The sequence below is a fragment of the Parus major genome, chromosome 1A (genome assembly GCF_001522545.3).
Source record: "Parus major isolate Abel chromosome 1A, Parus_major1.1, whole genome shotgun sequence".
Taxonomy (NCBI): Eukaryota; Metazoa; Chordata; class Aves; order Passeriformes; family Paridae; genus Parus; species Parus major.
Genome location: NC_031773.1, coordinates 28,575,291 through 28,600,125, shown reverse-complemented (window position 1 = coordinate 28,600,125; position 24,835 = coordinate 28,575,291). Strand labels below are relative to the sequence as shown.

Genomic DNA, 24,835 nt, shown 5'->3' with positions numbered 1-24,835 from the left:
CCTCATGGCATCCCTGTAGTCCTGCTGAGCTGCCTGGCCCTTCTTCCAAAGATCATCAACTCTCCTTTTTTTTTCCTGAGTTCCAGGCAAAGCTCACTTTTCAGCCATGCCAATCTTTCAGCACCTGGGGACAGCCTGCTCCAGTGTCTTTAAAAGTCCCTTCTTGAAGAACAACCAGCTTTTCTGAAATCCTTTGCCCTTCAGGACTGCTTCCAAAGGGACTATACCAGTGAGGCTCCTAAAAAGGACAAAGCCTGACTTTTAGAAGTCCAAGACAGCAATTCTGCTTAGCCCCTTCCTTAGTTTTCCAAGAATAGAAAATTCTATAATTTAATGACTGCTGTGTCCAAGACTGCTGCTAACCACGATATCACCCACATCACTCTGTTCACAAACAGCAGGTCCAGCAGGGCAGCTTCCCCAGCTGGCACACGCACCAGCTGTGTGGGGGGAGTTATCTTCCATGCAGTCCAGGAACATCCTTGAGTTTCCTCTATGCTGTTTTGCATTTCAAGCAGACATCTGATAGCTGAAGTTCACCATGAGGACAAAGGCCAGAGATGGGGATTTACTAAATGTTAACTGTTCAAACCTTAAAATAAATAAATAAATAAATAAATTGAGAGAGCAAGCTTGCATAAAAATCATATGTACGTAAATCTCTAAATCTCACAAAAAAAAAATGTAGATGCTGCTAATATGCATCCTTCCTATTAAGCGTCAGAAAGGTTTGTAAGAAAAGTAATGGCAGGATTCAGCTTCACAGGAATTGTTCCAGGGAAGGAGTTGCAAGAGAGAAATCCCTGGGTCAAGGATGGAAATGCCATCTGAGGAAGGGAAGAGCTGATGTAGAAGAAGGATCATTAGGGAGACTTTGATGTAGTTGCACAGATCTTGTGCTTGGTATGTTACCTAAATTGTCTGCTCTGTCAGTAAGACTGTACTCTGGACTCTGAGTAGGGAAGGCTTAACTGAGTGCTGAGAAGTTCATGTACGTTCTATGTATCCCATTTTTTAAGTTTTGCAACCTGAGAAGTGTATCTTCATGTTTTTCAAACACCTGATACAAACCAAGATAGCCAGTGCAGGCAAACTTTCTTCTCCTTTGGTCTGATTAAGGTAAATTAATAAATTGACAAAATCCAAATGGAGAGCAAGTACTTTCCAAGTTTGCATAATCAAATGAAAAAAAAAATAAATTATTCACCATGTGAATACCATCTGAATGTCATCGCTTCTTTCTGAATGTGTCTGGATAATACACATCCAACAACTTTTCAGGTCCATGGCTAAGGATCTATTAGTCATGCAATTCCAGGCTGCATTCACCAGAAAGGATCTGTATTTTAGGGATGCCACTTGTTTTACTCTCAAATCATTCCATACTCCAGATCTGAACAAAGAATCAGTATTTCCTGCGCTCTGCTCTCCAGCTTTTGACAGGTTACAAATCTTGGGCCTGACTGTACTCAATTATCACATGCCCAGAGGACAGATGGAATTTGGTAGCTACTGCTCAGTAGAGCTGCAGATGTGTGTGTCCCAGAGACCAAGTGCTCAGAGGCTGTCCTGGTTTAATGAGCTCATTTCGCTACTCTGCTCTACCACCCTTACTTAACATCACACAACCAGTTTGAGGTCTCCACTGGGAATCTCTTGAAAAATAGTATTTCCAGTCTTATTTAAAACCTGAGTCCTGTGAATTGTTCACAGTGGTTTTTTAGTACAGCTATGATGGCAAAGTCAGAAAAAGGGTGAGAGGCCATTGATAGATGAAAATCAGAGAGAAGAAAGAGATTGCTTAAACACACATTGTGAGGCAGGGGTTAAACCCTGGAAATAGAGATGCAACCTGACATGAATTGTTAACTCATCATGTGGTTGATCACTCTTTTCCGTGCAGTCAAATGTTACATTTGTGGGTCACTTCCAACTCAGAATTGCGTTGTGTTGTATTTCAGTGTGTTGTGCTTGTATCTCACAGAAACATGCAACTTGCTAATCATACTCTGCTGAACTACACAGCTGAGATGAACACATTAATAGCCATTCTGGCATCAAAAGTAGCCTTGGAGAAAACCAAACCCCAGGTCTGTCTTTGAAGGCTATGGTCTTTGACAACCATCATTTCCTTGGTGAATACCTTTTATTCAGGCAGCACAGCTGGATGGACTAACTGCACTTCCCAAGTGTTGAATTATGGTTTTCAGTGTCTTGGGCCCTTGGGAGTTCTCTGAGAATCTGATCAGTGAAATGAAAGACAAAATAAATCCTTAAGTGTGAATAAATTTATGAGGCGTAATTGGAAAGGCAGCTACTTGCAATACTCAGACGTGGGTGCCCTCCTGGGAAGACTTGTTTCTTCCCCTTAGAAACATAATTTCTGCACCTTATACTACAACAATGCACAGTAGCTTCAGATGTAGTCTGAGATACAACAGCTTGGATCCTGTCCATTCTACAGCAAGAGTCTCAAAATGCTCACAAGTAAAATACTTCCATGAATATCTTTTGATGAAAGCCTTCAGATTTGCAAATACAAGTGCTCAAGCTGTGGAAATTGTTTAAGCTGAGAACACTTATGGGAATGTATCAGGGCAAAACTATCAGACTAGTCTTGGACTTCCTGCTAACAGCCACTGCTTTAAGACAGGTCAGAATACATGGGCCTCTGACATGAAGCAGCTTTATCAACTCTTAGGCTCCCATTCACCACATCATAGTATCAAAGGAGTTAAGTGCCAAAACTCTACCAAGGCCAACCCACCCAAAGATATAAAGGAAAGCTTCAGACATGTGAGCATCTAATTTAAATTCCCCAAGTTATTACTTAGTACCACAGCAGTTCAGACATCCTTCCCATTTCTCATCTGAGGGCACAGAGGATTCCACCAGTCCAGCTGGTTTTAGCTTTGAACCACACCAATGTCCAAGGGTTATCCCTCTGTTGCTATACAAAAATAAGGGATGCACCTCCTCCAGAGGATTTTGCAGGGAATTTTGTCAAGATTAGATTGGCGAACAGCTGCTTTGAAATAAAAGGATTTCTCTGCAAAACAGGGAGGTGCTTTCAGGACTTTGGAACAGCATCCAATTTTAACTTTCTGCACGCATGTTTGAACTGCAAAATGAGACATCTTTGCCACATTACGTGATTTGTAAGCAAATAAAGACTACATGCAAAGAAGTAAAAATGGACTAAGCTATTCTGGACAAAGAATGTTTATGCCCACACAAAGCTTTGTCCAATATCTCGAGAAAAACATGATTAACAGTACCGTGTTGATCTTAATCAGATTTATTAAGACAAATGTTGAAAATCCAGCGTGCATGTTCTGTGTGGTTAACTAAAGAAAAAATAAAAAAAAAAAAAGGCCAGATAAAAATGCCCAGAGGGAGTGAGCTAATGACTATCTTCCCATTACCTCATGGGATCATTAGGTCGGCATGATCTCTCCGCGGCCAGCACCGGAGCCACTTCCCCGCCGGGACGGAGGCCAGCGGCCTTGTCCTTCCCCTGCCGCCGCCTCGCACAGGTGCACCCCTGGGCGGGAGGCGCGACCCGCCGCCATGTCGGGGCGGGCACGGCGGGACAGCCACCTCGGCTCCCGCCCTGCCCCCTCCCCGGGGGGCTGCCGGGCAGGGCGGCATTGTTGGCCGCGTCCATCACTCCTCGTCCCCGGCTGACATAATGAATGCGCTTGGACACACCTTCCAGCCCGGCGGAGAGACGCCGCGTCTCCACGGACAGCTTCGCCGAGCTCTCCGCTCCGCTCCCCACAGCCCTCGGGAAGGCGCCCCGCCAGCCCGCCCGGCCCCATAGCCCGGCTCCCCGTCCCAGCCCAGTGTGGGGCCGCGGCGGCCGGGCCGGGCTGGGCAGGGCAGGGCGAGGAGGGTAGAAGCCCTCGCTATGCTGCCCAGCGCCCTTTACTGGGACCTGGTGGGCTCCTCGGCTCTCCTCAACCTGCCGGCGGCGCCGGGCTTCGGCAACCTGGGCAAAAGTTTTCTCATCGAGAACTTGCTGCGCGCCGGGGCGCCGAGCCCTGCCCAGCTCCGTCCCCTCCCCGCCAACCCCGTGCCCCTCAAGCTGTGCCCCGCGGCGGAACAAATCAACCCCTCAGGGGGTCCCTTCCCGGCAAGATGGGCTTTCCAAGTGCTCAACCCCTCTGCGGCGGACGGCGGCCGCCCGCCAGCGCGGGCCGCGGCGGCGGAGAGAGCCGGCATCTTCCCGCCGGCAGCCACAGGTGAGCGCGGCCCCCTCCCCGCGTCCCGCCGCCCAAGAGACGGCACCGAGGGGCTTTCCGAGGGCTCGGCCCCGCGCTCCGCACGGCGGAGACGGCGGAGGGAGAGGCGCGGCCGCTCCGAGGAGCCCGCAGGCGGCGGCGGGACGCCGAGCCCGCTGGGTGCCGTACCGCCGGGGTGCGGCGGGGGCTGCCCCGGGCTCCGGCCGAGGGTCTCGCCCTACCGCTGGCAACGGGACGCCGAGGAGCGGGCGGGGCCGGTGGTGCGGGCCGCCGGGCGGCGGCTTCCGAGTGCGGCCGGGCGGCGCACCTGTGGCTGCGGAGAGCGCGGCAGAGCCCTGTGATGGCCGCGACGGGTGCTGTTAAATGCCCCTGATCGCGGTTCTTTCGGGTCTTGACGTCCCGCAGCCTCAAGGGGTGGTAAAAGGTTCGTCGCTAACAGGCGCTCCGGGAAAGTCTGAAATGCCAAGTTTTGGGAGGAAGGCGAACGGTCCCATCTTCCTAAGCAGCGATAGCTCGGGAGGCAGCAGCCCCCTTCTCCGCACGCCCTGCCTTGCGGGACACCAAGGCGTGGAGGACCCTGCCAAAAGGAGAATTCAGCCATGTAGAACAGTTAATTTTCTGGAAGTTTTGACAAAACCAGGGCCGGGGGTAAAAAAAGAAAAGTTTTAAAGCGGTGTAAATGTGCATTATCAGCCGCTCGGCCCGGTGTCACACTGAGAGCCAGCGCCCCGCAGAGTGGTGGGGACCAGCTCGCGGCCGCCGGGGCCCGCAGGAACCCGTGCCATGGAATTGGAAACAAACAGGTTTACAGAACCCATTCTGATTCTTGAATGTGCCGATTTTCGTATAAATACATTTTGTCTGCGCATGAACAACATATTTTAAGAAATACGTAGTTCTATTAGTCATGGAACTGATTGAAGTTGCATTCAATTACTTCAGTATTAGACTATCTATATTGTATTTTGCTTTTCTGTTAGAAGGCAGAAATTTATTCCAATATGCGGTATTAAAATTTTTTTTATTTATGGTCACGAAGTTTTAAATGCATTTAAAATTAAAGTCAGACAAGCAGAATTGTATTTATTGAATTAAGTCTTTGAGATGTGAAACCAAAATATTTGTTTCGAAAACATAAGTAATTGTTTTATTTTCAAACATAGTTTTGTTTCAATTAAATCGTGCAAACTCTTCTTCAAAATCCAAAGCAGTATTTGATCCTTTAGCATTATGTTCTTTCAAGGTAGGCAGGAGAGAGTCAAAGTGTACATTAACGTTTCTGAATGTTCCTGACCTCTCAGGTAGGTGTTATCTAAAGCATATCAGTTACTTAAACATGTTTGTTTTAACTAACTATAGGCCAGGGAACAGGACAAGTATCATCTTCCTGCAATTCGATGAACATTATCCCTGCCTGCCCTTTGCCCTTACCCTGAAAAAAAAAGTTCTAGAGAAAATGCTATATTTTTTTGTGAAAATAGAAACAGCTGATGCCCCAGCACTCTTATTTGCTAGAGGTAAAGGTATTTTTGGGGTTTTATTTGTTGTTGTTAGTTTGTTCATCTGGAGTTTTGTTTGTTTGTTTTAAAAAGCTATAGGTAAATTACTGCAGAAGGTCACATTTTGCAAATGCTTGCTTCCAGGATTATTTCTTTTTTTGATTGACCCATAGTAGTAGTTGTGATTTTAGTGTGGTAGGTCTGCCTAGTGACTCGGAGTCCAGTCCTATTCTTCTTCTGATTCCACAGATCTTAGCAAAAGCACCAGGCTCTCAGATTTGAGCAGGGAGAAATACTAGTGTTTCCTCATTTGTTGTGCACCCACAAGAAAATTCTTCTGTGTCTGTACACTTGTGACAATGACTTTTCTTTTCAAACAGGGGTCTATTGATTCTGATCTGACTTGTATGTCTTAAGGTGATGAGGACGCTTAGTTGTCTCAATGTTCATAAATTTGAATTAGATTGGAACTGTCTTGCTGGAACAGTTTGTGGTTTCTAAGGAGTCTCTTGTCTCTAGTGTAGGCGTATACTGAGGAAACTGTTCAGTCAGACACTGCATTTGTGAGTAAGGCTGGGGTGGTCAGGCTGTGTGTAATTCTTGTTTATACAGTGATAGGGCAAAGGAGTATTTTGGCAGAACAAGAATTTTAGGCTTCAGGGACTAGTGAAGATATTTTAACTAAAGAATTTGTGCTAGGTAGGTTTTTTTAATTTCCTGAGGTTTTTTTAAGAATAAACGCCTAATTGGAACCTCCAAATCACGTGGCATTTTGGAAAAATCTTTTTTGAAGTCTTCAGTAAGACTGTTGAAAATTATAAAGCAGGTTGTTTTCAAAAAACCTTTCTGAACTAGCAAGTGCTTTATAGATCAAGCAGGGACTAAAAGTCCCCTAATAAACTAGATTGGCATAAGCCAAGTTTTCTTTTATTTTTTAATTTAAAAAAACCAACAAAGACAATTGAAAAAGTACCAGACATTTTGGAAACAGTAATCTATATTACCCATAAATCCCAAATTCTGGTGAGGTCGCCAAAAGTTCTTAAAAAGAAGGAAGTGTAAAATCACACCAGAGGCTGAACTGAATAACCTGAACTTTTTTATATGTATCCACATTACCTACAAAGGAAAGACATGAAGAAAGCACTCCATTTTAGGGTACCTTTTAACACTCCATAAAAGTGCTAAAGAATGTAAATCCTTTATTCTTTCTGTAAATTGAAAAACTCTTATCCATGGTGGCAAAGAAGACCAGGTGGGGTGGCTTTCTTGATCTGGACTATCTGGTCATGGTAATTTTTCCTTTTGTAACTTCTCAGCAACTGAGTTGTATCAGCAAGTTTCCTTCCCATAATTTATAGGCTTCATAGTATTAGTTGGACTGTTTCAGGTGCTTGTCTGCATCTGTATTTTATTTATATTTCCTACAAAACTATTGTGAATAAAAAAACTGAACAAGTCCTCAGAAAGTGTCACACCCTAAATATTCCATCATCTAATGAGCATGATAGAAATAAATATATTTGTCTGTAAAAGTTTAAATAATCACTTCCCATCGTTACATACATTTAAAAAAATTAAATCATCATAGGTGTTTGAAATCAGTTTGGTTTCATTTAAGAAGAACATGAAGAAAGAGCATGTTATATAAGACTTAGGAAGGAAAAGCAGAGGGAGCGTTATTGCAATACAATAAACTCATGAGCCTTCTGCAGTGGTATGCCAATTTATACTGGCTTGGCATTCCCACAGGCTTTTTTGCACTTTGCTTGAAGCCCCTTTGCTCTTTGCTGTCCTCAATTTCTTGCTAATCTGGGTTTTAGTCCCTTGACTCCAAGCCTATTGTTGTCTTCTGGATAAATTAGAAGACTTGACAGCTTTCTTCAGTGTTTTCTGACATATAAAAATTGTCCAGATGATGCTGAGATGCTGTGCCTTGTAGCACAGGTGCTGTAAAGAGGTCCACCCCACATATTTATTTCCTCATGACTTAGTTTCCAGAAATATTGGCTGGCACTAGAGCTGAGTGACCTTCTTAGGAAATATGAAGTTACTCTGCTACCTGGAATAATTTTTCTGAATATTTCTGCTCTTCTTAAGTAATTTGCCCTGGAGGAGGTAGACAGTAAGTGCTTTACAACCTGAATATGTTCATGTGGAAGGAATCTGTCTTTCTGCTTTAATTTTGGCATTTTTATAGATTAACTGAGAAAGGAGATTGCAAAATGCAAGAAAACCAACTGTGAGATAATTCCATTGTAAAACCTGCTGAGAAATTTATCTTAGGGGATTTTTACCTAAAACATCAGAATACATAGAGCAGAATGAAGGACAGCACATGTAACACAAAAGAAATTGGAAGAACTATACAGTAAATATAAATTTGATTTACAGTAAGCATCTGTACATGTACTTTATGCATATCCAGATACATTTGTGCTATATATTGTGCTATTTCTGCATTCTTTCTGTAACATTTGTGTACTTTACATTTTGATGAAGTTATCACAGTGTGCCAGTGAGACAAGAGAAATTTCTACTGTGTAGAGGAGAAGCTGGAGCAAAAAGAAATGAGGTGACTTACCTAAGATAATACAGAAAACTGGAGGGAAATTAATTGCAAGGAAATTAATCTAAGTCTTTTGCAGGCTAAGTCTCTGGAAAATTATGTCAGTTTTTTCCTTCTAAGGTAATGACAACAGTTCTATCCTGTATTACTTACTTGAATCGAACATACTTTATTTCCCATATTTAATAAACTGTCTTGTGTTTCTTTATGGCAACCAGGAGATAATTAAATTACTGAAATTTAAGTGATATTTTTTACTTTCCTTTTGGACCTCTTCTTAGTGAATTAATGCATATTAATTATTGATTTTGAGCCAACTGGCAGCCAGGGAGTGTCCTCAAGCGACATGTAACACTAGCTTTCAGTAAAATAAAAGACAGGAAAGAGCCTAATGTTTTGTCTTGACTCCCTCTAACTCAGGCAACAACTTGACTGACAAGTGTTAGGATTTTCTTGGTTTGTTAGTGTTTTTTTGGAGATAGAAAGCTTCTTTAAGGAGGGGAGATCTATTTGGCATCTTTTCTTATTCCCTGATTGCCAGGAACACTGAGACACCGTAATTGTTTTGAAAGTTCTTCTTTGGAAGCAAAGAAGTTTTTGTAACTATTAGAGATCACATACTCTGTCCAGCACGTTTCCTGTTTCCAGTTAACTTCGTGAGCCATTTAATAGAATTGGTCTGGAATTCCCAGCATATCTTAAGAGTGGCTGCAAAATGGCTTTTAAAGGACAAACTGTTGTCCTCACTGTGAGGTTGCCAGAGCTAGACTAGTGCCAGCTACTCTCCAACCCAGCCACTAGTCTGGCAGTCTGTGCTCAGTGAGGAATATGAGCACTGGCTGGACACTGCTTCTTCCTTTGGCTACTCTCATGATGCCATCTCCTAAAAGGAAGAGGATCCTGACTTTGGTCCTTAGCAAGATTTAGATACTGCCAGAAGATCTCAGAGCTGCACCAGGAAGACAAGTGATGGAGTTTGTAGAAAAGAAATTGACTGAGGAGAAACCATGGAATCAGTCATGCCTGCAGTTAGTAAATTAACTTCTGTAAAATGTATTTTGTACAGCAGAAAGAGCTGGTCTTCTGAAATCCTGTAGTATATTGCTCATGATTTTAGAAAACACATGACTGTGGTAAGGATTAATCTCATCAGTAAACTCAAGCACAGATTTCAGGTTTTATTGTACTGTGTCTTTTCTGTTAAGAAATCCTCTTAAATTTTGAAAGGCAAGTTCTTTGCTTCCATTGCCCTCTGAAGGTGTTTTGCATTATTTTATAAAGCAGCTCTGCAAAATAGCTGATGTTTTACATAGTACTTTTGCAGTCAATCATGATCCCATAGCAGAAAGAGGAGGTATTTTTTTCAAAATGAAAACAACTGCAGGTGGACAGTAGGAGGCTATTTCAAATGTTAGGTATGTAGACCATGATATTTATAAAATTATGCATCTAAATATTTTCAGTAACCTGGACAGTGTTTCTTCGAGGTGACTTGTCACTTTGGAGAAGTGGCCTTTGCTTTGTGCTGAAAAGCTTATGAAAATTTTTCATGAGAGGCTGCTTTTGTCTGCAGTTGTAGCGCATAATTCTCTTAAAGTATTCTGAGTGTGTGTTGACAATGTTACCTCCTTGTGACCATGTGAATATCTCAACTTTCAACTTGAAAAAGTATTTCCTTGTACAAATGTAATAATGCTAAACCCCTTGTGTTAAGAAAAAAAGAATTAAACGTGTTATTTTTTATTCTAACACTGTTTATATTATCTTGAGACTTTTGTCTGTTTGGAGCTAGCAATACTGCAAAAAGTAAAGACTGCTCCAGGTAAAATCTTTGGGTAATCAGTGCATACCACAGGAATAAATAGGCATTTTGGCCTATTGTAAGACTTTGAATTAGGGCTGCAGCAATGAAATATCACTGAAAAGTTCTCTTGCAGCAGCTGACCTTAATTTTGCCATGCTTGAGGAAATAATATCTAAACAAATTGCAGTATGTTGAAAATCAAAGAAAATAACTAATGTCTTTCTAGCTGAATTTTTACATTTTTTAGTGTCTTTATGGCTGTACAGATGATAATACTCTTTTGATGTTACCTATGAAGGATATGAAGAATGTCATAGTAATTCAGCTGTTTAATAAAAAGCAGGAATCTTTTCTAATGTGTAGTCAATACAGAGAGATGCCTCCAGAGGATGAGACACTTTCTGTGTCTGTTTTAAAGTGATTAATTGTTATGTAGAGCTACTTATCCCTTCTGTACAGGATTGTACAGGAGGCCAAGACAAGGAGCTTGGGCAAGACATGGAACTTTCAGACAGAGAACTGACAGTGATGCCTGTTTTGACAAGAACTGGTAATCATAAAGTGCTGAGGCACACTAGTACATGGGCATCCTGAGGAAGGACAATGCCAGAAAAAAAAAGCTGGTAAATCCCCAGGTAGATTTCCCATCTTCTCAACAGCAAGGCTGTGTATGAGGCATGGAGAGGGTAGAAGCCACAGTTACTCCTGACACCAGGGTACCCATGGAGTCTGTGGCGAACATTGTGGAGATTGGTTGTTGCTTTGAGTTGTAGAGGTGAGATCTGACAATGCATTGTCACCTGCCTCTGGCTGCTGTATTTCCTCAGGCAGTGAAAATCATGTACAACAACTTACAACATAATAATTAGGCATGTGAATGATGCCTCTGAAAACTGACATTGATTAATGTGGCTTCAGATAATCTAGTGTGATGCTCCTGGCCATTGCATTGCTGTAGATGTGGTGATTATGCTGTTAACACATTTCAAGCCTGTTTTAGGGGCTGCTCTGCCCATTTTTAAAAGCCCCACCATGACCCAACATATAAATGCAAGCCCATTTCTTGCATCATGTTTTATATAGGATTTAAAAATATGTATATTTAGGACTTTAAAACCCTTTCCATGAATGTTTGACAGTTTTTTAAAACTGATCTGTGGATGCTACTCCGCTTTTTCCTTTTGTCTTGACTTCCTTTGAGCATTCATGTGGCTGTGTTTTCCAGGAATAAATAGGAAGCAAATGGTAATTTGAGAGTGCAGCTAAGCCAATTTTGAGGGGTCTTGCACCACAGGCTCTTGCAGTAAGTTTTTCCAGTTCCATGTGATGGCAGTCACTTTTGGGTGAGATATGGCAGTGGCTGCTGCTTTGTTCTCGCAGCTGGAGGCTCCTCTTCAGCTGGTTGAAATGCTTTGGGGGTGCACAACTGCTGCTGGAGCATTGCACTCTAAAGACAGTAACTGCTAGGGAAAGAACCATGACTCATCATGAGGTCCAGGACTTGTGGTTCAGGAGCGGAAATGCAGCTCAGCTGGATCACTAAGCTGGCAGAGCTGCTGCTGGACTGCTTTTCAGGGAGCTGTTCATGACGTGAAACTTCCCTGCAGCTTTGGCCTGCTTTAAACGTTGCCAAGAATGATACAGGTAGGAAATTGCAGTTGTGCTCATGTTATGGGCACAAAGGTTCTCAGATGAAATGTTGAAAGGCATCCAAGGTTCTCAGATGAAATGTGATAATTTTACTGATGATATATTTAAGGGTCCTGCCAGGGCTGGATCCTTGACATCAAGGTGGAAAGCAGTTCATGTAGATTTAGCAATATTTGGAGAATTTAAGTGTTCATGCAGCTTGAGGTCTCTCTGGTCCTGTTCTTAGTTTTGTTATCTGGCTCTGGGCAGTTTTCTGAATAATTTTTTTTGAGGTGTTCCAGCTCTCTTCACAGGTTGATACCACATTTTTGTCAGTTATCTTTAAAACCCCACAACAAACTAGCAGCATGTGCAGTGAAGGAGCCTGTATAATACCAGAAGTCCAGAAGTTTACCACCAGTTTCACCTTCCCTCAATAGCCATTTTTCTTTCGCTCCTTCCCACTTTCCCAATGGCTGATAGCCTACATACATTCTTTACTGAGTTATTTCACAACAGTAGAATTAGGAAGAGTAAACAGTGTCCTTAATAACTTATAATAACCTAATAACTGAACTGGACTGTATTTGGGAACCTTACTCTCAAAAGGATGGATAGTTGGAAGGAAAACTTCTGATCCCATTGTCAGTATGACTTCATAATGGAAGGGCTTTTGAATTTAGAATATTTTCAGAGCAGGCAGTGTATTTTAAAGTACTTATATCTGAACTCCTTTTTGAATTTTAGCACTAGATAAGCTTGAGGTTTAGTATAATACATGTTTAGTATTATTTTATTGTCTGTAAAATGATTTCTATTCACAAAGGTAAATGTAGTGCACATTATTATTAAAATTTTGCATGCAGCACCAGTGTCAAAAGAATTTGTTTTGTGAAAAAAAAAACAAAAAAGCAAAACCACAACACCAAGGTATTTAATACTTTTGTATGTATGATCCAATACATTTTCTTTTAAGACATATAGTACAGTTTTTGAAGTACCAAAAGGCACTTACATCATACTTCAATGCTTTTCATGCATGTGTGAAGCTAAACTTGTAAAGACTGGCTTTTGTGAAACACTTAGTTCCACACAGTCTCAGTTTTAATGAAATGAAGATGTAAAGCAGAAAAAGACTTAAGTGTCCTGAATACAAGTTATCAGGATTTGGCCCCTGCTTTAAGTTCCTATACATATTTGGGAGCAATGGCTGCCTTTTTGGTTACTGTGTACCTCATTCTGAACAAAAATTGGCAGATTAATATTCTTACTTTTCAGCAATTTTCATCCTTATGTGAACAGCAAGGAATGTTTGCTTTAGGTCCCTTGATCAACAGATATTGATAGAGTTGCTGTGATACATGTCAAAAGAAAATAATAGGTAGTGCTTCCTCTATATTGTTTTCAAAACTGATAGGCATTATGTCATTTCTACAGGTACAATTCCAGTATAATTCTGAAATACAGTTATAACAAATTTTTTTCTCTGGACAATTTTAATTCTGTTAATGGAGTTACATGCAGCTAGTGGAAGCCATTTATTGTGATGAACTGTGTTGTTTTTATCAAAGATAAAAAATGTACTTGGATACATTATGTTGAAGCATTAACATTTTTCTCTATGTAGAGCTCCCACGACAGAGTTGAGTATCCCTTGAGTATCACATTTTTTTTTACTGATGTAACTCTGCAAAACTGCTGCATGTTGGTTTGAGTGCAACAGCTTCAGTAGATGTAGGGATGTACTTTCATGTACATAATGTAAAATTCATCTGTGCATCAGTATGGCTGCAGCACATTAAAAAAGGCTATTTTTTATACATAAATAGCCTTTAAAAAAGGCTATGGACATACATGTTGGCTACAGGTGTAGAGACATTGTGGCATTGTTTATTCCCCAGGATCTAGACTAAATCTGGAGAAGTGAGCTCAGGAACCTCTTTGTTCAGAGTTATGTGAGGATATCACGTGCATCTTATTTCTTAAGCAAATATTCTGCTTCAGAGAGATATGTACCCTCCAGGCAGAAAAAGCAGCAGTTGGTTGAAAGAATTAAGTAAAATATCCAGGAAAGCCAGCCTCAAGATTTCCATCAACTTGAGCAGAATTAGGGTCAAGATCTCTTCTGTTTGCATTGTGCTACTGTGCTAGTGTATTAAATCATTGTCAGCAACTTCCATGAAAATGTATTTCTTCTTTGGAGTTTGCTTAAACAAAGAGTTCACGTAAGTTTTCACACTGATCCATCGTCAGACCTTTATGTATGCAGCTTACTTGTTGAGAGATGTAGTGAATGGAGGAAACTGTCCTTTCCTATTCCTGTCATTACTTGCAGGAGCATGCTGTCCATCTAAATCAATAGCTTGTTCCATTCTGATTTATCCAGGTGTCTCTGCTTTTATCACATATCATTATGAACCCCACATTACCAAAACAGAGCGAGGAACTGGACAGAGTTAAGAAACTACAAGAGGGAATATCAAGGACAGGACAACAAGTCTGACCAAAATTGCATGTCTGAATAAGGTGCTGGAGCAATGATTGGAGGGAATAGGACATTATGGCTGCCAAGACATTAAAGACATTTAAGAAGAAAGCAAAGGAATGGAGTGTGGTATCTTCTGTATTCTAAGTTATATTTTCAGAAGTGGAGAGTTTTACCTGACTGTAAGGGAAATTTGATAAAAGCATGAGGAATGTGCCTCCTAAGGAAGGGAGGAAAAGCTCCTTCACCTGTGATTCTGGGAGTTGCAGAGCATAAAACATACTGTCAATGACGAGCTCTCATGTCCAGGAGCTTGGCTGATATTTATCTTCTACAGCTCCTGTGCTTCTTGAGTTAGTCAAATCCTTTCCAGCTTACACACTTCCTCAGTTGCATTGAAACCCTTTGGATACATGGGATAGGTAGCATTTGCCTGCATGTTCTCTACTATTCTAAGTTTCTAAGGATGTGGTTCCACATTTGATGGTCTTGTGTGGTAAAGAAGCTTTGGAATACTAATGCCTAGTGTACATAATTTTTTTTTGTAAAGTTTTTCAAGTATATGTCTCAAAACCAGGAAATTAATTTGTATTTCATTAGAAACAGCAACATTTCAATAGAAAGCTGTTCCAGCAAAATGATTATCAATCAGCAATTACAAGTTAATACTTAAAAAAATGTTTTGAGTTAGACTTGTACAACAATAGTATTTTTGCTCAGGGATAACAACAAATTTAAGGCTCAGAAAACTTATTTTGAGGTCCTAATACATACTGAACAACCTAATTTTGAGTGATCTTTATTTTTAATTCCAGTTGAAAAGCTTTTAAAAATTAGAAGCATGGCTTAGATATGTTTAACTTCCATTGTGATTATTGATTTTTTTTTTTACCTAAGTGTGCAGTTACTTTTTTTTTTTTACTTACTTTTTTTTTCTGGATATTTGTACAACTACAGTACTGGCTCTAGAAGCACTTATTTTCTGCCTAAACCAAAACAAGAAAGTGACAGAGATGTTTTGATGCTGATCACATTTTACGAGTGTACAGTTCTAGCAAGCATGGTGTATCATTTTTCAAAACCAAAAAGTATTCCAGGTTTCATAGTTCACTAGTACAAGCAGAAATTGATAGGTAATTAAGATTAATGGAAAAAGCCCATAAGCCTTATAGAAAAAAAAATTAAGGGATAAATAGATAATTAAGATATTTCCATGATTTGGAAGCACTTTTTAGATATGAAAGACTTAGATTAAAAAAAAAAAAACTTAGAAAATTTACCAAATATTACCTAATTCTGTGAGTTGATTTTAAAGATTTTTTATTATTTTTTTTTTATTATGTAGAGCCTTCAGCAAGTGGTTTATTTAAATTTACAGCACTTTTCCAGAAAGACTTAAGTTGACAGAATAACAGAATCAGGTTGTTTAGTATGTGCCATTAGAGCTCAGCTGTTTCATCTCATGGCATTTTATAAAGTTTATTAATAAAGGTTTCTTGTGGATGTTACTGGTTTGAGTGCTGTTAACAGCAGTGGAGTACCAGCTGATTTTTTTTTTCTAAGATTACATGCTTACTAGAGTTATTTTAAATAACTTTCAGATTCATTATACTCATTATTTCAGCAACACATTATTGAAACAATGTGTTCAATGCAAATATTTAGGAAAACCCCCATAATTACAGAAATTACAGAGGGAAAGTTCTAGTCTGCAGAGCTTCATTCTCATACATATAGGGAGAATTTTACACATTATAGCTAGCTACACATGTAAAATAACCTTGCTAAATTAAGGAGCAATTACTTGGTTTATCATTGTTTGCCTTAAAAATATCACCATCTTGAAAAAAGGAAAAAGAACTTGTGGGGCAGGACTTTACACACTGACTTTTTGGAGGACTGTTGTTATGAATATCACCTAAGCTCAATGGATAATCAATTAGATCTATGCTTTCTTTGCAGCTCTTTCCAAACACTTTTTTCTCCGAGCCCCGCCATTCTACTCGGCATGCTGTGGTGGGTCCTGTCAGCACCCTGCATCCCCCACTGCTTTTCCAAGTAAGTTTTTATGCTTCATCAGTAATGCTTGAGTTATTCTGTAAACCAAAGCAGCAGGATTTAATGTGTTCTGGAAAACTAATTGGTGATGCAATGGCAGCAGCTAATTCCTTAGTAAAATCACAGCAATCCTATTCAGAGGGTTTCCAAAGATTTATCAAACTAAAGTACACTGAGCAATTGTGAGAGGTTTCTAATGGCATTGAGACACCCAGACAGAGCTAACCTAGGAAAGTGCCTTGTTTTCACTTTGCTAGAAACAATTCTTTAAAATCAGTAACTCTTAAAAATCAGTGTCAATAAACATTTGCAAATAAAATAGCTGGAGGATTGTAAAATGTGTGCTGCATTTTAATGTCTGTTAGGGGTAAATTATGATTCAGGAAGCCTTAGGATTATTTAAATACAACAGTCATTCTTTTTGTAGCAGTCAAATGTGTGCACATGTTTAATTTGTTTCTCTTTCTTTAATCATAATGTAAAAAATTGAAGAAGTATGTTGAAGGGAATTTTGTTCAGTGTACACGTTCTATTCAGGATTAAGAACTGTAGCACACTTCCATTTAATCCAAAACTAAATTTAACCTTGATTGGGAAGATTGCATGAAATAGTTTAAGAATGGACAGTCATTCATGATTTTGTGTTTATGGCTCAGGAATGCAAACAGAAGGAGCATTTCTTTTTTCTTCAAAACAGAAAAAAGCACAAATTGCTTGTCAAATCCAAATGAAAATTGGAGTTTATGTATGCTCTGGCATATACTTTTTTATCACAGTTGCATTCAAACCATTCCTGACTAAAGTGCATGCTTTTTATGAATGTTTCAGAAGGGCAGTTGCTAAGTTGAATGATTCTTGACAAGTGAGGCAGCAAATGCTGGCAGTTTAATGAGCTGCAAGTTTCTGAGCACCTCTTTAGGGGGCTGACACTTTCCCACAGAGCGTTTTACATGGCCTAGGCTCTCCCACAATGGCTGACAGCACCATGACCAATCACCACTTTCACTTTACTCATCCACACGCGACCTCACCACAATTTTTCACTGTGCAGATGAACTTTAGGAACCATTTCACATTGAAAAGGCCTGGGCAAGGGTCAGTTGCCCTTTTGTATGGCCATAAAGCAATACTCTATGTGCCAGTCTTTTCTCCTGTCTCACATTCCAAGAGATTTTCTGGACACCATTTAAAGCACTTGACTGAAAAATAAAGCAGTGAATGAAACTGACTTTTATAGACTCATTCTAGCTCATCTTCCCATATAACCCTGTCTACCTGAAAAGGGATTTAGTGGATGAGCTGAGTGTATACAGGGACTTGCTGAATACATAGGCCCATTATCAACTGTGGGGATTGTTTATTAACCAGGACTGATACACTACTATTTTGGAAGTGACCTATTAATTGTCCATTTAACTAGAATGTATTGAATTCTAATGAAAAAATGGAAACCATGACTAAAGCTTTTACTTGCTCCTTCAAGGTGGTCTCTGCCATGAAGGCAAATGAAGATTGTTCCACAGATTAAGAGGACATTTATCACTATATATTAGGATACAAAGGGAAGACTTAACAAAAATCAAACCAGCAACCTAGGAAATAGTTGGTCACATTTATCTCAGCAGCACACTAAACCTTCTGTTGCATGTTCAGAATCACGAGCTGCAAGCTTACATATTTAATTTTGCTGGAATCGTTGAAATGTATAAATAACTGCCTATCCCACTGCACTGAAAAATCCTATAATCCACAAACTGAAATTTAGTTTTTGTATAACAGTTGGAATGCATTCTAGAAAATGGCTTATTTTTAAAGAAATTCTTCATGTTACTCATTTGGTGGTAGGTTTCAGATTTTTGACCCGTGTGCTGCTTGTTAATGCTTCTGAACATTCTGCTCAACATTACACTTTGTTTAGTTAATCTTTTAAAATCCAGCACATATTGTGCCTTAGAGTGTAAAGATGCCTCACTATTAAGTTGGTCTAATATAGGCGTTAAACTGGACCCTACATACTGCCTGTACAGGAATTAATTGGTGCCTCAGGGCTCCAGCAGGAGGTTGTTTCCTTGCTGATTGACTGTTAACAACCAGCCAGGCAAGACAAATTTTAAGGGGTCACATAATTTGGCGTCCTCTGTCCTTGGCTGACAACTCCATTGTGGAATGGAGGCAGGGAGGCAAGGACCAGCCCTGTTACGCCTCTTCCCTTGCTGGTGTCTCTCATCCCCCAGTGGGGATGAGAGAAGGTACCAGTTCTGCTTCTGCTGGACTGTACCTTCCAGTAAACCTCAGAATAGCTGACAATTCAGCTGAAACTAATAAGAGGCTACCTGGAAAAAGGTACCTAAATTCACTAAGTTTGAGTAAGAAAGAGAGAAAACATGCCTGAGGAAGGAAGGCTCCCAGCTGGCCCCCAGTTTTGTGGCCACGATTGGAGTATGCAGTGGGGGTTATGAAGAGACTCTGCAGTCCCCAGAGAGATATCAACCTGGCTTGCTCCTTGTGGAAACCTCCATTGTGATATTTTGACTTTTGCTTGGTTTTTTATTTTATTTTCATTTTGCTTTTGTTTGTATGGTTTTGGATGAAGTCTGACTGTGTATCACAGAGTAATAAATATCAGGAAATTAACCAGTAGTATGATTTTTGTATCTGGTCTTAGATATAATTTTGAAAATTGAAATACATCTGTGTAAATTAAAGGTTATTTATACTATAACATTGTAAATCATAATAATTCTTTTTTACCACACATTGTTATGAGGGACATATATAAAGATCTTGAAAAGTACAAGAAAAAGTATAAGAAAAGAATTGGCAGAATGCAGTGGCCTCTAAATCAGTAATGTTCCACAGGGGTAATCTTATTTTAGGGAATAATCATTGTACACTTGCTCAGCTTCTGGTACTCTACTGGTCAGAGCTGGAAGCAGGATGCAGGGGTAATGTATGTAATATCAAACTGGTAACACATAGCTACAAAAGTATTTAGTCAACTCTGCAAGACATACAGATACACACTTCAGTGTCACATCATTATACTACAATATCCTCAGTATATGTGTGTTTGTTTTTCTGTGGGTGTTTAAAGATACATATACCCATGTGTGTGTATATATATACTATTCAGAAGTTGAAATGTGGTGTAGTCCCAAGGAACAGTTTGTGGAGACTGCATCTGGATTTCATTAATATTTTCAAGAGCACTATATAAATTGAAAAAATGTATTTCATTTCCCCCCCAGCCCATTACAGCTGAATAGAATTGATAGACTTTTTCACCAAAAAAAAATGTTTAGTATTTTAGAGAATCTGCTTTTCAGGGGGAATTTGCCTTTTGCTTCGATACGAAAATGATCAGATCTGTTGTAGGAATTGAGCAGCAGCACACCTTTGCAGCTGCTATAACTAGAAGATGGGAGGGCAACCTAGGCCTTGGATGTGAGAAGGTGGACAGCAGGAGGGCAGCTTGCATCTCCTACAGCAAGACTGAGAATTGCAACTCCTACAGCAAGACTGTAGGTTTCAGTGGCTGTACAGCCATGGCACAGGTCTCTGAGCCAAAGTGCAGCTGTTTCCTGGCCTGCTTGCATCTCCCTAGTTATCACATGCCTCCTTGATTATGGGCCCTATTCAACTGGTCCCTGCTCCTGCTTCATGTATGAGTATTTGAGGAAGCTGGGAACACTGGAAGCATATGAAACTTTACCAAGGACTGTTTCTCCTTTATCTTTCTAGGAGATAAAGGAGAAACAGTCACCATATCTTTCTAGGGGAGAGGGAGCATGGCAAAGCTCTAAGGCTTTAGGTTTTATTGAGTGTGAGGAGCATGAGGGATTTATCTTGGGATTCTGTGATCTTTGTGTGACCACTTCTACTTCACTGCAACTCTGTCCCCCAGTTTTGAGGCTGTTTTCCAGGGTAGGGCTCCCTCTAGCATACATTAAGGGGATGTGACTGGATTCACTGAAAACTGTCCTCCTAGGACTTACTATGAGATGTCAAAGGATTAGAAACGAGGCTGAAAGGAATAAGTCCAAGTACTCTCCAAATTCTCTAATAAAGAAATTGCTGCAGTTTCTATACTAACTAAGTGAATGACCAGAGATTTTCTGAGAAATGGTTCACTCTGAAAGCCTTTCCTTAGGAAAAAAAAAAAAAAAAGAAAAGAAGAAAAAAAGGAAGGCCTACTTAGTTTCTTTGTATCAATACCACTTTTATCTAATTTTACACAAGGAGTAAGTAAACTCATAGGAAAACTTGTTGCAGTTTATTCAGTGGCGAGCACAGGCAAAGAAAAGTGAAGTTCCTCCCTGACTGTATTTGAATTTTGCAGTAGAATGGGCTCTGTCCTAATATTTATCTTTGAACTCATCTGATTTACTTTGCACCATGTCAAGGGGAGACTCTTGAGTACTGACAGCACCTCTAGATCCAAGTGAGAATTTAATCCTTAATGTACATAACTGAAGCATTACAACACACTTATAACACCAACAAATCCAAAGTGGGACAAGAGTCTGCAAGCATTGAACAGCACTTAATATTCTCTGGTATGTGCTAGATGTTACAGGAAACTCTCTCTATTTCCACTAGGGGAGGAAAGTGTGCTGCCTCTTCTGACCCAGGAATCTAACTCCAAATCCCGGAGAGGCATATTAAGAAGAGCTGTCTTTTCTGAAGACCAGAGGAAAGCTTTGGAGAAAATGTTCCAGAAGCAGAAGTATATTAGTAAAACAGACAGGAAGAAACTGGCCCTTAACCTGGGTCTAAAGGAGTCTCAGGTAAGGAATTTTTCCCTTTTGGGGAAAAATCTTTAAAATGGCTTTGAAGGAGGAAAAATGAACAGTTCAGGGGCAGCCCTGAGCTCTTCTGCAAAGACCTCAACAAATCAATGGTAGTTTAAATCAGGGAATACTCTAACAGTTTCCTCTATGTATACATTCAAAAATTGATCACTCCATTTTCACACGAAGAGACATGACCTCTGCATTTCATTTTCAACTCCCTTTTCTTGCTGTCTGACAGAGCCCCCATGGAGACTTTGGTGTAGGGAACTATGCTCCATCCCACTACTCTAAAGGCAGTGGAAAAAAACATGAGAGCATAGATCATTCCTTCATTCCACTGAGCACCCTTTCCACTCACAGATGAACGACTAGGGATAAGGCAGTCAACAGCACTTCCTTTGGAATTGGTCTGCCCCAAGAGACAGGCAACCATTCCTATGGAGAGACACTTGACTGCACAAAGAAAGAGATTTTCAAGCTGAGAGATACCTTAGGGAGAAAAACCTTGCAGGATGACCTTCTAAAATACTCCCATTTTACTTACCAATTCACATTTTATGGGATTTTTTGCATGAGTCTGAGTTGGTCTACTGCAGGATTTAGAGTTTAGCTGAGGATCTAATACCTCCACTGAGCTGTTCTGACTGAACAACTACATTAATAGTGGTGCTGAACAGCAGTAGCCTAGTCTGGAATCCTGGGGGTCTCATCTATCTGCAGATAAAAACAAAGGAAAAGAGCCTGGCTTGAAGAGCACAAAATCTGAAAGAAACTGTGGAAAAAAAAAAAAAAGTTTGTGAGGGCATGTAACAGCAGAAAATTAACATGGTAGTTGCTGACAGGTAGGATTCTGAAGGAGCTGGAGTAGATGCAGCCCTCTAGATTGCAGCTGAAAATACTGAGAGGTCACAGTACAATTTTGTTTCTTTGCATGCAGTAGGAGTGAAAGTGCTTAAGATATGAGTGCAGAAGCTGTCTAGGGGACAGAAAAGCCTGGGAATGGTGGTGAGAGCTCTCATCATCTTTATCTTGGAGATTTTCAGAACTTGAAAAGGCTCTCAACAATTTGATCAAACTTTGCAGTTGGCTCCAGTTTGCACAGGAGTTTAGATCTGGTGGTCTGTGGTGGTTCCTTGCAACCTGATGACTGACACCATTGCAAGCACTGCAACAATAAACAAAAATAAGCAGTGTGGTGTTTCTCAGTGTGATGTACAGAACTGTAATCTCTGCCGAAAAACTAGTTCAATGGAAATGTGTAATTGCATTCACCAGTGTGCTGCCTAAAAAATTTCCCCAATTGTAATTCTTAATATTACAGTTATTTCCTCGAGATTATTTTCTGTGCTCATGTTATTCAAGAGAGCTTGGGGTTGTAAAAAATAGTATAATGATACACAGATAACAACTACTACTCCAAGAATATAATTTCACGACAGTGACAGACCAGATGATATTTGTCTCTTTTTTTTTATTCCCCTCATGAGAGGAAGAGAAGTTGCTGTGAAGGTTACTTCTTAAATTTTCTGACCAGTTGTGCTGGAGGAAAAATACCTGTCATCTAAGACAATGATTCTCAAACCTTTGAAACCATAGCCCCTTTGTCTTCATATCAAGTATCTGAATACTAGACCTAAAAGCAAATGTTCAAGGGAAAAGAGAACACAGTCTGAATAATTTGATTGATCACTCTCACCTTTCGTCTCTTCATGTAAAACCAGTTCCTGGTTGTATATTCCCTCAAGCTTTCCCCAGCATTTCATAAATGTCTTTGAGTGCCTGTGTTTAAGAGTTGCAACTTAAAGTTTTTGAAAAGTTGATTTTATCTCAAAATCATATGGGTTCTAGACAACTCCTTAAAAACTGTATGCAGGCAGACAAAATGTCTTTAAATCCTCAATCCTGTGTCCTACAACACACTTTTCAAAGCTGTATGGCCAAGCTGATTTTATCTATGTTTGTGGAAGGTACAGTCATGCTTCTTCGTACAGTCTGTGTTTAATAGAGGCCTTCACACCACCAGTAATATCACTTAGTTTTCTTAATGATGATACTAATTTTCTCTGGGAGTTATCTTCTGTCTAGAAGGATGTTGCTATAGGAAGCTCTTCTATCCCTAGATATTGGGCTGTCCATTTTCCAGTCTAAGCTAAGTAATCACCTGTTGTAGAGCGTGAAAGTCAAGGAGAATATTTTTTCCGGGTGTAATAAATAGTGATGGGAAAATCCTCAGATAATGTCAGTCAGCTGGCTTCACTGGATCTCTACTGTAACAATGAATAAGGAAGGAATATGAAACTGAGAGGATGGAAAGAGAAAAAGCACTTGTTAGGGCAAAGTTGTTTAAAGCAAAGAATGATAACTAACTCTCATTAACTTGCAAACAGGTGAAAATTTGGTTTCAGAATCGAAGGATGAAATGGCGAAACTCCAAAGAAAAAGAAGTGCTTTCTAACAGGTGCCTCCAAGAAGAAGGTCTTCAGGAGAACTACCTCTCACGATCCACCATGAATTTTACCTCCCCATGCCCATCTGTGTGGGAAACGTCTGAAGAGCGGGCAAGTCCAAGGTGGAGAGAGCATTCTCCAGGAAATTCTGAAAGACTGACTAGTACACAACCACCTCCAAGAGCAAATTCATTGCAGAGCCCACTCTATTTGTATCCTGACCAAGACACTGCAAATAAGGCATCATCAAGTGTGAGGGAGTAGGGGCAGTTTGTAAATGGAGTGGGAGAGTGCAGGCTTCAAATGAGCAGTCTTTTAAGATTAACAATATTTGAACATTGTAAAGTTAACTAGTTTATGCTTCAAAAATATGCTAAAGTCTAACACATTAAAATTGCAAACAACTAATGATTTAAGAAGTATTCGTCAATATTCAATCTTTTCTTGTGTCTTTTCCAGTGTTATACTGACCTTTAAGTAAAATAGGAACTGATGGTAAGTAAAATGAAGTGAAGAGCATGAAGCTGAATTTGTGCTCTGATTTATACATCTGCACTGTATGTGGTGCTCATTAAAACACACACTAATAGAGAGTCACTTTTATTTCTCATTGTAGTCAGACCAATTAATTTCTTCTGTGCATGAGATAAGAGTTCTGTTTCTCTCAAGACAGTAAATGGATTTGGCTTCTTTTAGAAATTCATTAACACAATAGATTCGTATGGACAAATGTAAGCATTTTTGTTGTGTTTTCTCCATCTGTCCTCACCTATGTCAGTATTCAGTTAGCTTTATTATGATCACAGGTCAACTGATAACTTTGGTCAAGTATGCAATATTATAAGGCAACCAACCTACTCTATAAATACTCTGTGTTTAAGGAACTCAGATGAGAGTATGTATTGGAAAGTGCAATTCACTGACTTCTGTCTTTTTGCCCATGCATGAATCTACTAGCATTGTTAACACTGCAGCTTCTTTTTTTGGGGTGTTGGCACAATCTTTTGTATTTCAAAACTGTAATGACAGTGTGCAGAATTGTAGTCAAAATGCACTAAGCAACAGACCTGTAACTGGAAAAATTGCTACTACAGCTAGTTCAGAAAATTACTTATGGAGATGACATAGCATAGTAGCATTATTCCTGACTTACTGCTGTTTAAACTTGTGCCAGTAAGGACACATTAGCATATATCTGTATCAAAGACAGAACAGTATTCTGTGTAATACAAGTAGCTTCGAATATTATTAAAGCTACTTAAAATTATTTGCTTGCTTAGTCCAATTTAAGAAGATCTTAATGAAGG

The 24,835-nt window shown here is 40.0% G+C and overlaps 1 protein-coding gene across 1 annotated transcript; it reads left to right on the top strand.

Annotated features, from left to right (window-relative positions):
• The first annotated feature begins 3,614 nt into the window (after positions 1-3,614).
• Positions 3,615-24,795, top strand: DBX2 (developing brain homeobox 2). Its single transcript, XM_015628158.3, has 4 exons — positions 3,615-4,244; positions 16,193-16,288; positions 20,888-21,075; positions 23,469-24,795. Exons 1-4 carry the CDS (start codon positions 3,911-3,913, stop codon positions 23,790-23,792), a joined length of 942 nt encoding a protein of 313 aa, XP_015483644.1. The 5' UTR covers positions 3,615-3,910; the 3' UTR covers positions 23,793-24,795.
• Positions 24,796-24,835: the final 40 nt, after the last annotated feature.

Excerpts from the sequence above, each read along its gene's own strand:
- DBX2 (XM_015628158.3), top strand. The coding sequence starts at position 3,911 with ATGCTGCCCAGCGCCCTTTACTGGGACCTGGTGGGCTCCTCGGCTCTC. Across the intron at positions 4,245-16,192 it reads CTTCCCGCCGGCAGCCACAG|CTCTTTCCAAACACTTTTTT; the intron begins GTGAGCGCGGCC and ends CTTTCTTTGCAG. Across the intron at positions 21,076-23,468 it reads TGGGTCTAAAGGAGTCTCAG|GTGAAAATTTGGTTTCAGAA; the intron begins GTAAGGAATTTT and ends ACTTGCAAACAG.